Source organism: Coregonus clupeaformis, chromosome 15, assembly GCF_020615455.1.
Source record: "Coregonus clupeaformis isolate EN_2021a chromosome 15, ASM2061545v1, whole genome shotgun sequence".
NCBI classification, from domain to species: domain Eukaryota; kingdom Metazoa; phylum Chordata; class Actinopteri; order Salmoniformes; family Salmonidae; genus Coregonus; species Coregonus clupeaformis.
Window position 1 is genome coordinate 6184070 of NC_059206.1, and position 15669 is coordinate 6199738.

The window sequence follows — 15669 nt, forward strand, 5'->3', positions numbered from 1 at the left end:
AGAACACAATATCTCAAATGTGAAAAGTGTTGGTGTACAGATTTGTTCAGTATAATCAGCTTAAAATGGGGACCAGAGTTAAAATTGTGTTTAACCAAGAAACCATGCAGATTCAGCACTTCAGTATGGGAGATTAGGTCACAAGGAAGAGCTTGAGCGAACTAAAGAGAAACAGAATTGATGCCACACAAACTGAAGCATATCTACTTTAAGTACCTCAGTGACAATGAATAATAGCCCACTTGACAATTGTAGAGCAACAAACATGGCATTTTATTAAAAAAAGGAAACAAAACAAAAACGTTGACTAAAAGTAACAGCACCTTTACAAAAAGAAAGCACAATACATACGTTTACATTATTTGCAAGAGTTGAGTCTGCTCGAGTGTAACAATAGTTTCTATTAACGGACACGTCAGTCAGTCATCCATCTGCATCGTCCATCAAGAGGGATACGAGTGCATCAGAGCAGTATTACAGTTTGAGCTCACTTGGATGGTGAGTCCGTAGAAACAACAAAGGCTACATTTCATACTGATCCATACACTCTGCCCATGGCACCTGTCATTTACCACCTCATCTCATCAGAAATGAGTAGCGGCTTGAACCACTACAGGGGCTTGGATTGGGATTCATCAATAGAAATGGATAAGGCTCCTTCAACAAAAGTCTCTGTTCCTGGATCAAATGTAATTCTAATTAATGGAGTTCGGTATGTGACAATGGTCCTGGATCTGTGTCCAGAGGACATGACAGCCAAGCATAGAGTTAGTTAACATTATGGGGGCTGTAAGAAGGGACCAGTGGAATGTCTATTGTTGAGTTTGTGTGTGTGTCAGAGGGCCCATTGGGGCTGACCGTTAGTTGACCAGAGGCTCTGTAGTAGTTTATTGCTGCTTCGCTCTACCAGGCAGGGGCAGTGTTGGCAAGTCGTCTCATGCGCCTGAAAGGAAAACACATGGAATAGATTATTATGTGGCCGATGGCAGATAGGCTGGATGAATACAGTAGAGAATATTCTTAGATGGGGAATCTGATGATTCAGGCTTTCATACTTTTCTGACCAGATACCCTATTCCAAATTATAAAGTGGTTTTGCTCAGATCAGTTTTCAATGGTCTGACTGGTGCAGACCAAAAACAATGTCTGATTTTGAGGCAAAACCATCTCGCGGTCTCTCCTCAACCTTCCGGTTACTGGTCTGTCTCTCTAACCTCTGGCCAGCCCACTTTCTTTAATGATCGCTTCCTAGAGGACAGGGTGAGTTCTAATAAGTTCCACCACAATGCTCCATCGCCCATTAAAAGGAATATTACACACATTAGTCCCCAGTTAATACAATCCACCTAAATTGTGCACGTCAGCAGTCAAGTTTTCAAATTAGAGAACAGTACAGAGCAAAAACTCATGATGATGCGTGTTCTATCTTGAAAACTTAATTGATGACATACAAAATTATTTGCACTAATGAACAAAAAAATTGACAATTTAAGCCATTCTACAACAGTGGACATAGAGACTAGGAGAGGGCACTAGTCGTAGAGTAAGGCTCTATCTCAATGTCTTTCTGTGATTCCTCAACTCCTTCTCAACTGTAGAAGGTCCAAGGTCCCTCCCCTCGAATCTTCTTCTCCAATGGGTTTTGAGAAGTAGGCAAGGAGAGAGGATGCGAGGAATCGAAAAGGAAAGATGAATTGAGAAAGAACCCAGGTTTTGAATGGCAGGCCATCTCTCTCTATTACCTGGTGTTCCTGTCCTGGTCCCTGATCTTCTTCTCCATCTCTGCGTCCGTCAGGGTCTCCAGTAGGGGGCACCACGTGTCGGCGTCACCTGTGTTGCGGATAGCGATCTCCACCGTAGGCAGGGGATTCTCACTGCAGGAAATGACATCAGAGCGACAGGAAGTCAAAGACGCAAACGAGGAAGAGAGCGCCCAGGATGGGACATGCTGCGGTCATGGTGTGTTGAAGAAGTGGGAGAGCAAATAAGAGGCAAACATTTTTGTCGCTCTTGTGGGTTAGTCCCATTTTGATGAGGAATAGACACACCCTTGATACAAAGGGACAAAAATTTGACTTATTGGAACTTAAAGTTTTCCAAAAATGTCTACCATGTATTTTTTTCAAGCCCAAGATGCCATGTAAAAGTAGGAAAGTAAAGCACTGATTCACCACTAGCACACTTAGCCAAAGTCATAAAGCATCCATCAATCAAAAGAGAGTACTGCAAAGTCAAGTCAACGGACGAGAGAGAGCGAAAGAGATATAAAGTGTAAATGTACTCAGCTTCCCAGGGCAGACCGTGTCAAGAGAACGTGGGTGGGTGGCAGAGGGTTAAGCTTGGGGGAAGAGGGGGGGGTAGGTCAAGTAATTCAAAAGCATATTGACCTGAAATCAGACCTATAAGGGACAGACAAGTGGGGGGAGAGAGAGTAGAAAAGAGAATTAATTTGCAATGCAAAACAAAACAAGCCATGATGATGATTATGATGTTAGCAAAACTCCTCATTTCCCATTTACACACAATCAATGGCTTGAAATGACTCGGAAAGCATTGGCATCAGGGTTGGGCTCAAAACCGAAACCAATGGAATGTCAATTGTTTACTAATACTAAAGAAAATAAAAAATCTGACATTTCTAAATTTGTTAATGTGCTATTTCAGTACATTTCATGAAATGACCAATAGTGAAATTGAATTGAGCCCAACACTGATTGATAAGCAGGGCCCAAATGATCCAAACGTCCCAAATGAACCGAGCCAAGCTGGTGAGACAAACCATGCAAGGCAGAGTGGGGGGAGGAGCATATACACAAACAAAATGGCTGTATGTCTGTGTCACTGGCCGGGGGGAAATCTGTACAGCGTTAAGATATTTCAATATGTAAAACGAATGCCATTACACACTAAAGGAACTGTTTCAGGGTTCAGTTTGCTGGAGAGTACTATTTGAACAGATGAGGGGTAGCGAGGTTTTTGTTTTGGTGGAAAAACACATGGTATTTGTGCTTGTGAATAATGGATGTAGGTGTGTGTGTGTTTGTGTACTCAGTGATGTAAACAGGACGCAGGCAGTCTGTATGTGTTTGAAATCTAAATCCACTTTGTGAGTCATAGGCAAGCAGCCAACTGCTACACCCCTCCACACACACACAAACGCCTTAACCTGACCTCACTCCATGTTCATGTCACTGTGAGATACAGTTAATCTTAAAGAACACAGAACATAGTAACATTAGGTGAACTAAATGTGTTCTGGCCTTATTCCAGCAATGTTCCACGATGCAGGCGACCTCAAATCTTGAGTATTTAAGACATCTATTCTACAGGACAGAATGAGGCACTGGGGAATGCTGCGTCTAGGCTGAAAAATGTGTGGGTGTTGCAACAAATACTTTCCAAGCAAATATGTGTGCAGGTATTTCTACCTCAACTTTCAATTTCATCAGTACTCTGGGCAATGCATTGGACATTAATTTGTCTGACCGAGCATGAGTGTGTGAAGGTTCTTGTCTGTGCGGGTGTCCTGTGTTGTTCTTGTGTGTGTGTGTGTGTGTGTGTGTGTGTGTGTGTTACCTGAAGGCGTACGTCCTCTGGTGCCAGCTGAGCTGGCCGCGGATGCTATAGGCGATGGTGGTGACAAACTCTCCTCCCAGGCCCAGCTCGGAGCACAGCTTGAGGGCAAACGTCTCCGGAGAGTTTTCCCTCTCCGACATGTCCCACTCAAACTGGTCCACCAGGGAGATGTTCCCCACGTGGATATTCAGCTGAGTCACACACAACAAACAGTTTAAGCGATACAGTATGTATACGAGTGATGTTGTGACAAACAGGGGTCTCAAACTGGCGGCACTTGGGCCAGATGCAGACACTTGATTTTACTATTGAGATACAGCCCTTGATCTTTGCAGCAGTGAAGTCTTTGTCTTTGTGTGTGTGTGTGAGACAGACTGACTGACAGACAGACTGTGTGTGTGTGTAGGGCCCTATAAAATCCACGTTGCGGTAAACGCGGACGGAATCACGGAATCCAGACATTAAAACGGAATTTAACAATATTCAAAAATGCATTGAACTTAGTAGGAAATCAACTAAATGTATTCAACTTATTAGAAAATTCATTCATTTGCCCAAGTTAAATCATAAGACATGAACAAAATGCATCAGTGATTTGTATTTTCCTGCAACTTTCTGAAAGGGCACAGTAATGCCCGTCTGTGTGTGTTGTGTGGTGCTCGTATGTTTGGTCTACACTCTGTGTAGCCGTTAGCGATAATGCTAATGATAACCATCTGCTGGTAGATGGAAAGGCTTTCCCAAAAACCTTCTCAATTTTTCACTACAAAGTAGCCTATGCCTACCTGGCAGAATGATTAGAGCCCGACTGATAAATCGGTTATCGGCCGATATTAGCCTTTCACAGAAATATTTGTATCAGTCTTTATTACACAGATAAAAGCGCCGATATTAAATACATAGAATCAACAAATACGTCTGCTCATTTGTGTTAAGCATTTTTACATTTCAATGGTTGCCTGAAGAGGGCGCTTGACGAGCTGCTCATTGAACATCATCCAATCCTAGGTCACAATTTGAGAGAGAGCAGGCATGGTGGTTTGAGGGTGAGTAGCATGCCACAACCAGCATATTTGAATAAATAAATAATCAAAAGTACCCTTCCCCAAGCAAGCAGCCCTGTCCTCATCATATTCGCACTTAGTTATAGGTCCTGAACAGTTATTCTGAAAAGTAATTTCTCTCTCATGGCTACCAGGAAGTTTGAAAAGAGGCTGAGTGGGCGGGGAGCTTATATTCATGAACTCGCCTTGACTGACAGCTCTTTGAAGAGCCTACAGTGCATTCGGAAAGTATTCAGACCCCTTGACTTCTTCCACATTTTGTTACGTTACAGCCTTATTCTAAAATTGATTAAATACATTTTTTCCCTCATCAATCTACACACAATACCCCATAATGACAATGCGAAAACAGGTTTAGAAATTCCTTATTTACCCTTTGCTATGAGACTCGAAATTGAGCTCAGGTGCATCCTGTTTTCATTGATCATCCTTGAGATGTTTCTACAACTTGATTGGAGTCCACCTGTGGTAAATTCAATTGATTGGATATGATTTGGAAAGGAACACACCTGTCTATATAAAGGTCCCACAGTTGACAGTGAATGTCAGAGCAAAAACCAAGCCACGAGGTCGAAGGAATTGTCCGTAGAGCTCCGAGACAGGATTTTGTCGAGGCACAGATCTGGGGAAGGTCCCCAAGAACACAGTGGCCTCCATCATTCTTAAATGGAAGAAGTTTGGAACCACCAAGACTCTTCCTAGAGCTGGCCGCCCGGCCAAACTGAGCAATCGGGGGAGAAGGGCCTTGGTCAGGGAGGTGACCAAGAACACGATGGTCACTCTGACAGAGCTCTAGAGTTCCTCTGTGGAGATGGGAGAACCTTCCAGAAGGTCAACCATCTCTGCAGCACTCCACCAAGCAGGCCTTTATGGTAGAGTGGCCAGACAGAAGCCACTCCTCAGTAAAGGGCACAACAGCTGGCTTGGAGTTTGCCAAAAGGCACTTAAAAGGATTCAGACCATGAGAAACAAGATTCTCTGGTCTGATGAAACCAAGATTGAACTCTTTGGCCTGAATGCCAAGCGTCACGTCTGGAGGAAACCTGGCACCATCCCTATGGTGAAGCATGGTGGTGGCAGCATCATGCTGTGGGGATGTTTTTCAGCGGCAGGGACTGGGAGACTAGTCAGGATTGAGGGAAAGAAGAACGGAGCAAAGTACAGAGATATCATTGATGAAACCCTGCTCCAGAGCACTCAGGACCTCAAACTGGGGCAAAGGTTCACCTTCCAACAGGACAACGACCCTAAGCACACAGCCAAGACAACGCAGGAGTGGCTTCGGGACAAGTCCCTGAATGTTCTTGAGTGGCCCAGCCAGAGCCAGGACTTGAACCCGATTTAACATATCTGGAAAGACCTGAAAATAGCTGTGCAGCGACGCTCCCCATCCAACCTGACAGAGCTTGAGAGGATCTGCAGAGAAGAATGGGAGAAACTCCCCAAATACAGGTGTGCCAAGCTTGTAGCGTCATACCCAAGAAGACTTGAGGCTGTAATCGCTGCCAAAGGGTCTTCAGCAAAGTACTGAGTAAAGGGTCTGAATACTTATGTAAATGTGATATTTCTGTATTTTATGTTTAATACATTTGCACACATTTCTAAAAACCCGTTTTGCTTTGTCATTATGGGGTATTGTGTGTAGATTGATGAGGGGGAAAAAACAATTTAATCCATTTTAGAATTAGGCTGTAATGTGGAAAAAGTCAAGGGGTCTGAATACTTTCTGAACGCAACTTGGATGCAGTGAGGAGTTTTGCAGTAAAATCATCAAGCAAATTTGGTGATACACAAAGCAACTCAAACATTGAAATTTCATCGATCATTTATATATATATATATATATATATATATATAATTGTTTTCTACATCTCCCATTTGGCATGTCTCTTGTGATGCGGTTCACAGCTGCACTGACGGATGTGTTGACTTGACAACTGCGTCAGAGTTTAACGACCACCCCCCTTTTGTTCCATGCTGGCTGAAGACCTAGCTAGCCGGTAACCAGATACAGATGAAAGGGGAAACATAAGTATCTTTGCCATAGATAAATAGGGTAAACTTTTTATTATATTTGCCGACACCCTACAGTCCAATTTTGGTACCAGTAGAGTAGCTATCTAGCTATATAAACCACGCCCCTCTGCAAACACGCCTTCTCCGATGTTGGTTACAAGGCGCTGGTACTTATTTAAATTACGGTAGGTAAGAGAATATCATGTTACCATTGGTGTATCAAAATGAGAGTTAAGGTGATGTCACTTTGTCCCCTTAATAATGAATCCAAGTGTTTGACATGGTGGAGGAGACGAGTAACTATGATCAAACTTTATCAACGTAGAAGCAACATTCATTCTTCATACTTTGGTCATCATACTTTGATCTGGTTTCCTTCAAATATCATCCAATTTCATGAAAAACATGATTAGGTAGCTTAGCTAGCTCACAATCTGTGATACTTATGTGCCAACACTGGATTGGCGCCAAAGTGAACACTCGTCATTGATACAAAAATAACACTGTTACTGTATGGACCTATTTTGTTAGCTGGTGGGCTTATTTAGTTAGTTGTTTTCCCAAATATGCAATCTGCAAAAAGCAAGACAGTTGGCGCAGATCTATCATTCAGGCCATGTGCTTGCATTAAATGATGAGATAAGTAGCTAACTTTAGCTAGCTAGCTAAATTAGAATGTGTGATTAAAACCAGTGCGGCAAGATATGCCTGCATAAACGTTTTCAGTCATCAGCGCATGACATTTGCAGTTGAAATTTATAGCCAATACCTTTCGAATTGAATTACAATGTAATGTACATATGGTTTCTGTAAGGAAACATTGTCGTAATGAACAGCTAGCTTGCGCTTGATATAACGTACTCTCACTGCGAGGTTGCCATAAAGTGTTTGCTTACATGACCTTTGACTGTTGTAAACACTGTAGTAAATCTACTCAAGACAAATGCTGATACCTAGTTACGAACAGCAGGTTACTGCCTTTCAATGCTTATTTGTGAACAGTGCCGTTTCAGATTGACTTTGAGACAAAGTTTAATTCTCTCAGCCAGCCACCCCTAGCAAACACTTTTGCATACTTCTTATGCACTGCCACAGATAGGGCCAACTTCAAAATGTGTCTAAGAAGATAAAACATATTTAAACATATTTTACTGTCGTATTTATAGAGGCTATACAGTGAGGGAAAAAAGTATTTGATCCCCTGCTGATTTTGTACGTTTGCCAACTGACAAAGAAATGATCAGTCTATAATTTTAATGGTAGGTTTATTTGAACAGTGAGAGACAGAATAACAACAAAAAAATCCAGAAAAAATAATTGTCAAAAATGTTATAAATGGATTTGCATTTTAATGGAGGGAAATAAGTATTTGACCCCCTCTCAACCAGAAAGATTTCTGGCTCCCAGGTGTCTTTTATACAGGTAACGAGCTGAGATTAGGAGCACACTCTTAAAGGGAGTGCTCCTAATCTCAGCTTGTTACCTGTATAAAAGACACCTGTCCACAGAAGCAATCAATCAGATTCCAAACTCTCCACCATGACCAAGACCAAAGAGCTCTCCAAGGATGTCAGGGACAAGATTGTAGACCTACACAAGGCTGGAATGGGCTACAAGACCATCGCCAAGCAGCTTGGTGAGAAGGTGACAACAGTTGGTGCGATTATTCGCAAATGGAAGAAACACAAAATAACTGTCAATCTCCCTCGGCCTGGGGCTCCATGCAAGATCTCACCTCGTGGAGTTGCAATGATCATGAGAGCGGTGAGGAATCCGCCCAGAACTACACGGGAGGATCTTGTCAATGATCTCAAGGCAGCTGGGACCATAGTCACCAAGAAAACAATTGGTAACACACTACGCCGTGAAGGACTGAAATCATGCAGCGCCCGCAAGGTCCCCCTGCTCAAGAAAGCACATATACAGGCCCGTATGAAGTTTGCCAATGAACATCTGAATGATTCAGAGGAGAACTGGGTGTAAGTGTTGTGGTCAGATGAGACCAAAATCGAGGTCTTTGGCATCAACTCAACTCGCCGTGTTTGGAGGAGGTGGAATGCTGCCTATGACCCCAAGAACACCATCAAACATGGAGGTGGAAACATTATGCTAAGGGAGTGTTTTTTGCTAAGGGGATAGGACAACTTCACCGCATCAAAGGGACAATGGACGGGGCCATGTACCGTCAAATCTCGGGTGAGAACCTCCTTCCCTCAGCCAGGGCATTGAAAATGGGTCGTGGATGGGTATTCCAGCATGACAATGACCCAAAACACACGGCCAAGGCAACAAAGGAGAGGCTCAAGAAGAAGCACATTAAGGTCCTGGAGTGGCCTAGCCAGTCTCCAGACCTTAATCCCATAGAAAATCTGTGGAGGAGCTGAAGGTTTGAGTTGCCAAAAGTCAGCCTCGAAACCTTAATGACTTGGAGAAGATCTGCAAAGAGGAGTGGGACAAAATCCCTCCTGAGATGTGTGCAAACCTGGTGGCCAACTACAAGAAACGTCTGACCTCTGTGATTGCCAACAAGGGTTTTGCCACCAAGTACTAAGTCATGTTTTGCAGAGGGGTCAAATACTTATTTCCCTCATTAAAATGCTAATCAATTTATAACATTTTTGACATGCGTTTTTCTGGATTTTTTTGTTGTTATTCTGTCTCTCACTGTTCAAATAAACCTACCATTAAAATTATAGACTGATAATGTCTTTGTCAGTGGGCAAATGTACAAAATCAGCAGGGGATCAAATACTTTTTTCCCCTCAGTGTAGTTGCTTTTTGTTGGATATCCTGTAAACCACAAATAAAATGTTCTTAAATAAAAGATAGAAAAAATATTTTTTAAAGAAATCATCAGAGTATCTGGTAATACTTTGTAGCACAATTGGTGTAAAAAATAATATATGTTTTTCGTTCCACCTCTAACAAACAATATATCGGTAGATATAACGGTAATCGGTGACTTTTGCTTCCCTAAAATCTGTATTAGACCCAAAAATCTCATATCGGTTCGGCTCTAAGAGTGATATCATGATTATTTGCATCACTCCAGTGCCGATTTGTTTTTGCAAACTCTGCAATCACATGAGCGCAGTCTCTGGCTGGTGGCACTTGCATTAAAGGGTAACTACACCAATTTTTTCAGAGACCTCAAAAGTGGCTTTGTGAAGTGGTTTAAGCATTGTTGTGGACTAAGAACAAACTTTTGTTGTTTTTCTATTTAAAAAATGTATGATTTTGAGAGCGAAAACCAGAAAAAACGGAAACCTGTAAAAACAAAAACAGGCAAAAAAAACTAAAAACAAATTGTATAGGGCCCTAGTGTGTGTACCCACCTTGATGATGACCCTCTGGTCGGTCTGCTCGTCCAGGATGCTGTCTGTGGGGTAGGACTCTATCTGCTGGCGGATGGCTGAGGCAATGGCCGGGACAAAGGCCAGGGGGTTTAGGTCCAGGTCGTCACACAGGATCTCTGCAAACATCTCCGGGGTCATCAGCTTCTCTGAAGGAGAGGATGGTGGGAGAGTGAAGGGGTGAGTCTCATTAGTCTAAAGAGGCTTCCTATGTGTATGTTCATGCATCTTCAGATCAGTGCACATAAAAAAAGAGGAGGCAAGGATAGGAAGGAAGCCACTTTAGATTAATGAAATGCATTCAGTGTGGCTTTTGAGGCCGTTTCTGTTACAGGCAAACAATTCTACAGCATTTTAGGTTGTTTTCAGAATAACACCCTTAACTGGACTTTGTCGCTCCAAAGCAGTCTTCCACCCGGGGGATGGAGAGTGGAGCAGTACCGTTCATGTTCCAGGTGAACGCATCTCTGAGCTTCTGCCCGTCAATCTCCATGTCCAGACGGATGGGAACTAGCACCTCGGCCTGAGACGCGTTCTCGTGGATCACCGCCGGGTCGTGGTCGTCAAAGCTTCGCAGAGGGAAGAAGAGGGGGAAGACAAGGCGTTAGATTACGCTACAATCTACGAAACGTTAGTACGTCATTTGTTGGCATCCTACAGAGTTATTGTAGACACCTTTAAAGACATTTATCATGAATAACAGGCTCTAAAATCTACCGCTAATTTAGCTTTTACTCGCCTGCAGCAGGTCATTGCTAGCAAAAGATTAATCCAATCAACGTCATTGTACACTGGTGGCCATATCTGATACACCATTGGGAATGTATGATGAATTGATGCTTATCACATGGGAATTCTGTGTGTCTCTCTCTGTCAGCATTCTACTAGCCTGGTGGTCTAGTCTGTTTGTACTTGCGCCAACTCCTTTCTGTGTTTGTTCATTTGTCATGCTAACCGTATGGCTTGACAACGACAGAAGAGTTGGCTCCACACATAAAGAAATGGCCAGGGTAGTAGTCTACACATTCTTAGTAAATTATTTTTAGTTCTGTGTTGGACCCCAGGAATATTAGCCGATGTCATGACATCAGTTAATTGGGATGCTAATAAAATTAAAATTCAACAATGGCAAATTCTACTGTCCCGACAAATTGGGTGGACTGTGAAAGATTCATAGATCTGTCTACTCTACTGGTTTATAGGGTATTTTCTGGTCTAGATGTCTATCAACATTAACATTCAGAGTGCAGCTTGCACAACATGCACTGTTCAGCAGATCACATCTGCGTCAGAGAAAGGAGAGATGTTCACTAGAGAAGCCACAAGATGGGTCTCGCCAAAACCACAGCAAAATAAGCAATGCTTTGAGACATACATGCTTACGTTGTGTGTTTTCAAGGTCTTGAAAAAAATATGTTATTTCTAGCATTGTAGAGGCCTTTTGGAGACATTGTGTCAACTGTTGACAACCTAGCTGGGAAAGTGATACTAGGTCCAACATTTTTTAAGGATTCAAAACCCACAGAAAAGTGTTAGACCTCCGAAGTAAACAAGTGTTGTTTATTACCCCACCCTGTTGCCTTAGCAACTTAGGCTATACGAGGTGAAAAAGCATCACTGTTTATTCACCCACAGTTTGCATCACTCTTTGTTTGTTCAAATAATTTAGTTATTTAGGCCTACATTTTTCACAAGTTAAGGGTGTCCTATTACAAAACTAACTTTTCTACCATCAGATAAACAAGACCCTAACATAATTGAGTATGTACTTCCCTATTTATTATCTAAACCGTAGTTACAAACGCACACAGCAACTAAACAAAGATGGCCACCTTGCAATTCCAGCATGAAAACAAGCGCTACGGTCAGAGACCATGCCTGTTGAAAACATGGCAACGGCACTTAAAAGCCTCCATCTTTCAAGGTCAGCAAAAAATGCCCCTGTATAAACATATGTTTTGATAAGTTCCAGCCACACAATTCAATGCGTGTGTGATGTAGACGAGTGGGCTGTGGGAAGGGGGAGAGAGGGAGGTATGTTTTCATAGACGGTCATGTCAGGACAGGAGACAGGGCTTGCTTTCTGGAAGACCATCGGAAAAGCAGCTGATGATGAACGAGCAACTCTACCGAATGTAAAAACAAGAGGAAGGAGTCCCAGTGACCCTGGATGGCCTCTGTCTCAGACTGCATCGCCTGACCCCCAAATAGCTTGAGAGCAGGAGGGTGATATAGAGTGCGACTGAACCATCCCTTAATTTTCCCACACTCTGAAGGTTCCCCATAATGGATCGCGGCTATACAGTCATCCATTCACTGATGAGAGCCGTTGAGCAAGCAGATCTGAGATTCCTTGTGTGGCCATATCGGGACCTTGCAGCGGTCAATGAGAAACAGAGTAGAAAGCCAGTCTCTCAAGAGTCAAAGGGCCATTCTAACCTGGCCTGAAAAATGCAGCAATGTCTCTCAATTTGGAAGACAAGATTCATTAAGACTATAAAACAACTTTTTGTTCTAACACAAAAAAATTTAACAAATCAAAACATAACTAAAAAGAAGAAATTGACACTTACATCTGCAAATGATGTTATGTAATTATGAACTCAAATGTATTGATGTGAAAGTTGGATTGTATTTTTGTGAAAAATGTGAAAAACTTAGTTTATTAAAAAAATAAAAATAAAGGGCACATCTATATAAATGGTACACAAGCAATCAAAGTATATTTGTAGTTGTATTTATATGAATACATCCACAAACATTGGCCAATATGGAAGGGCTTTCCTCACCACAGGGGGAAGGTCCTCTTCTTGTCGCGGCCCATGCGGTTGCGGTTGATGGTGGTGGAGCAGGGAACGGCGTCCAGGTGGTGGGAGCTGTTGGGCAGCGTGGGGACCCACTGGCTGTTCCTCTTCGCCTTCTGCTCCCTGAGATGGACAGAGAAGTAGGGACTTTTGAGAATGTGGGGACATTGAAAATGCAATACTGTGACCAATGAAACCCATTTGGGTTTGTTCACACGCCAAGGTGCCTGTAGGTAGCTTGAAAAGGCACAATTTGGTAATAGTCGATATTGTCATGCACTAGCTGTTACGCAGGACTCGTATGTAATGGTCCCGTTTGGCTCAGTTGGTAGAGCATGGTGCTTGCAACTCCAGGGTTGCGGATTCCATTCCCAAGGGGGACAAGTACAAAAAGTATGAAAATGTATGCACTCACTACTGTAAATTGCTCTGGATAAGAGCGTCTGCTAAATGACTAAAATGTAAAATATGTAAATGTAGATAACAAGTAGGCATTACCTGAGGTAGGCCGGTGGCTCTGTGCTGATAGAAACAGCTTTGTACTTCTCATCGTTCCCCTCGAAGATCTCTTCACATTCGGATGCCTTCAGCAGAGTCACACTTGTGGCTAAAAGTTATGTAACCATGTGTTAATAATGTTTTGCACTAACTCACTTTACCCCTACCTAGATGTACATAGCTACCTCTATTACCTACTACCCCTGCACATCGACTCGGTACTGGTACTCCCTGTATATAGTCATGTTATTTTTTACTCGTTACTGTTATTTGTCATATACCGTGTGTTTATTTCTCGTGTCACTATTTCTTTAACTCTGCATTGTTAGAAAATGACCATTAAGTGAGCAGTTCACTGTTAGGCTACACCTGTTGTTTACGAAACGCGACAAAAAAAGGACGCTAGGATGCTACTTGCTGCCTGGGCGTATAAGTGTACGTGTGAATAACAATAAAATAAAAATGGTATAAGATGTCAAGAGCGTATCACTCACCGTGAGATGATGCTACAATTTTCTTCCTCTCCTCTACGGAGGCTAACCTCCTCGAGAGTGATGGGTACCTTTTATACAGGGAGCCCCTGAACATACGCAGGTAGTTTCCAACCTGAGAGTAAGGAAGAGAGTCAGCTATTCTGTGCTTACTAGTAGAGTATAGAGCCCAGAAACAACCCCAAGCCCCTACACTTCATGTAGCCAAGTATTGACGGAGTACGTAGCTAGCTAGCCGACGAAACTCAACGATTTACAACTGTATAAATAGCTAGCTACAAGCCAACGATTGAGTCGGCTTGTAGCTAGCTATTTATACAGTTGTTCACTTTAGTTAGCTAGATCTTGTTGCTGCCTAGGGATCCAAGGCATCTCATATCTCCAATAGTGTTTGACTATAGTATGGGCAGGGAGTAGCTGTCTGGAGTTGTTGAATGAACAATGTTGGGAGAGAACCACCCAGCGCACAACTCCAGACCGGACGGTCACAACAATGCCGGACTTAGCTAGCTAGCTACCTAACGTTAGCTTGATACAAAGTAGTTTGTCCATTGAATGGGTCAATGGTACTAGCTCCTACAATACAAAGTATAGACTACACTTTAATTGCATGCAAGCTTGACAGTGCTAGCGAACTAACGTTAGTTAGCTAGACATGATTCATTCTGCAAAGCGGGATGTTAGCTAGTTTGAGCTCTAGCTAGCTAACTTGGCTAGTTAGCTGCTAACGTTAGCTTTCAGAACAGACACAACAATGCAACCTCACAGGCTGATGATGACCAAAATTCTGGCTGCCAGTACGCTGTGTTGCCAGCTAAATATTCCCGTTATTATACAGCTCATACATACCTCTGATCCAACCATGTAAAAGTCTCCATCTTGCTCTAACTGAAATTTTATCGGTTTCTGCCCAAAGGTTTTGCTTAACGCCATTTTTACAGTAGCTAGTAACTGGGCCAAAGTAGCTAACAGTAACAAAGCTCCACAGCGCATGCTCAAACTGACATGTTTAAAAGCGTCAGTTCCGCGCGTAGGCGCCAAGGTGCGATATCTTGTGAAGATAAGAAGGAAAAAATAAAAACTGTATTTCTATGGTCAATAACCTGGCATTTGACCAGTGATAAAATGTTTGGCAAACATAAAAAAAAAAAAATATGTAGCTACCACCTCTGTGGAGAGTTGGTGGTCTAATGAAAATTGTGCATCTGTGACTGTGATTGTTTGTAGTGTCAGCGGAGTCTGTGTGATTGTCAATTTCGGACAGTAGAGTAGCCTTCTTCCTCCAGTGGTGGAAAAAGTGCCCAATTGTCATACTTCACTAAAAGTAAAGACACCTTAATAGGAAATGACTCAAGTGAAAGTCACCCAGTGAAATAGTACTTTATTAAAAGTCAAAAAGTATTTGGTTTTAAATATACTTAAGTATCAAAAGTAAATGTAATTGCAAAAATGTACTTAAGTATCAAAAGTAAAAGTATAAATCATTTCAAATGTATTATATTACAGTTTTTTCTGAATGCTTAAGCGCTAATCGTGATTCTTGTAGCACAATTTCTAAAACTATTAATACGTATAGCAAAACCACTCACTGAGTTTGCAAAACTAAAAGCACAAACACTGCTTTGCACTCAGTTTACAATTTTGTAACACACACTTTGCAAAACTGTAGGCACAATTCACTGCACAACACTCTTTTTGCAGAACTTTAAACACAACTCACTGCTTACACTCAATTACCAAATTTCCAACACACTCCTAGCTAAATTATACACATGTATGGCTATCATTAACACTATTTTGCCAACTGTCTGGCACACTTGCACATGTGAAAACTGTTGTAGATAATTAGTTCACTTTGCAATCAGCC

At 42.3% G+C, this 15669-nt stretch overlaps 1 protein-coding gene across 4 annotated transcripts; it reads right to left on the reverse strand.

The window, feature by feature from the left end:
- Positions 1 to 254: 254 nt before the first annotated feature.
- On the reverse strand, positions 255 to 14797 carry LOC121582062 (SWI/SNF-related matrix-associated actin-dependent regulator of chromatin subfamily B member 1-A). Of its 4 annotated transcripts, none has more exons than XM_041897584.2 (10): positions 14652 to 14797; positions 13806 to 13917; positions 13312 to 13420; positions 12799 to 12936; positions 10394 to 10578; positions 9992 to 10158; positions 3577 to 3767; positions 2388 to 2399; positions 1743 to 1874; positions 255 to 943 (listed from the first exon to the last, which is right to left on the reverse strand). In XM_041897584.2, the coding sequence occupies exons 1-10, from the start codon at positions 14793 to 14795 to the stop codon at positions 904 to 906; spliced, it is 1230 nt and encodes a 409-aa protein (XP_041753518.2). In that variant the 5' UTR covers positions 14796 to 14797; the 3' UTR covers positions 255 to 903. The 4 variants fall into 4 exon arrangements, with proteins under 4 accessions (XP_041753518.2, XP_041753520.2, XP_041753519.2 ...); XM_041897586.2 differs by having other exon boundaries at positions 10451 to 10578; positions 14652 to 14796; XM_041897585.2 differs by lacking the exon at positions 2388 to 2399.
- Between the last annotated feature and the right edge of the window lie 872 nt (positions 14798 to 15669).

Bases quoted from the DNA above. Each gene is read 5' to 3' on its own strand.
- LOC121582062 (XM_041897584.2), bottom strand. From the start codon at position 14,795: ATGCGCTGTGGAGCTTTGTTACTGTTAGCTACTTTGGCCCAGTTACTA. The intron at 10,579-12,798 runs GTGAGGAAAGCC...CCCTCTGCGAAG, and splicing joins AAGAGGACCTTCCCCCTGTG to CTTTGACGACCACGACCCGG. The intron at 944-1,742 runs GTAATAGAGAGA...TTTTCCTTTCAG, and splicing joins GACCAGGACAGGAACACCAG to GCGCATGAGACGACTTGCCA.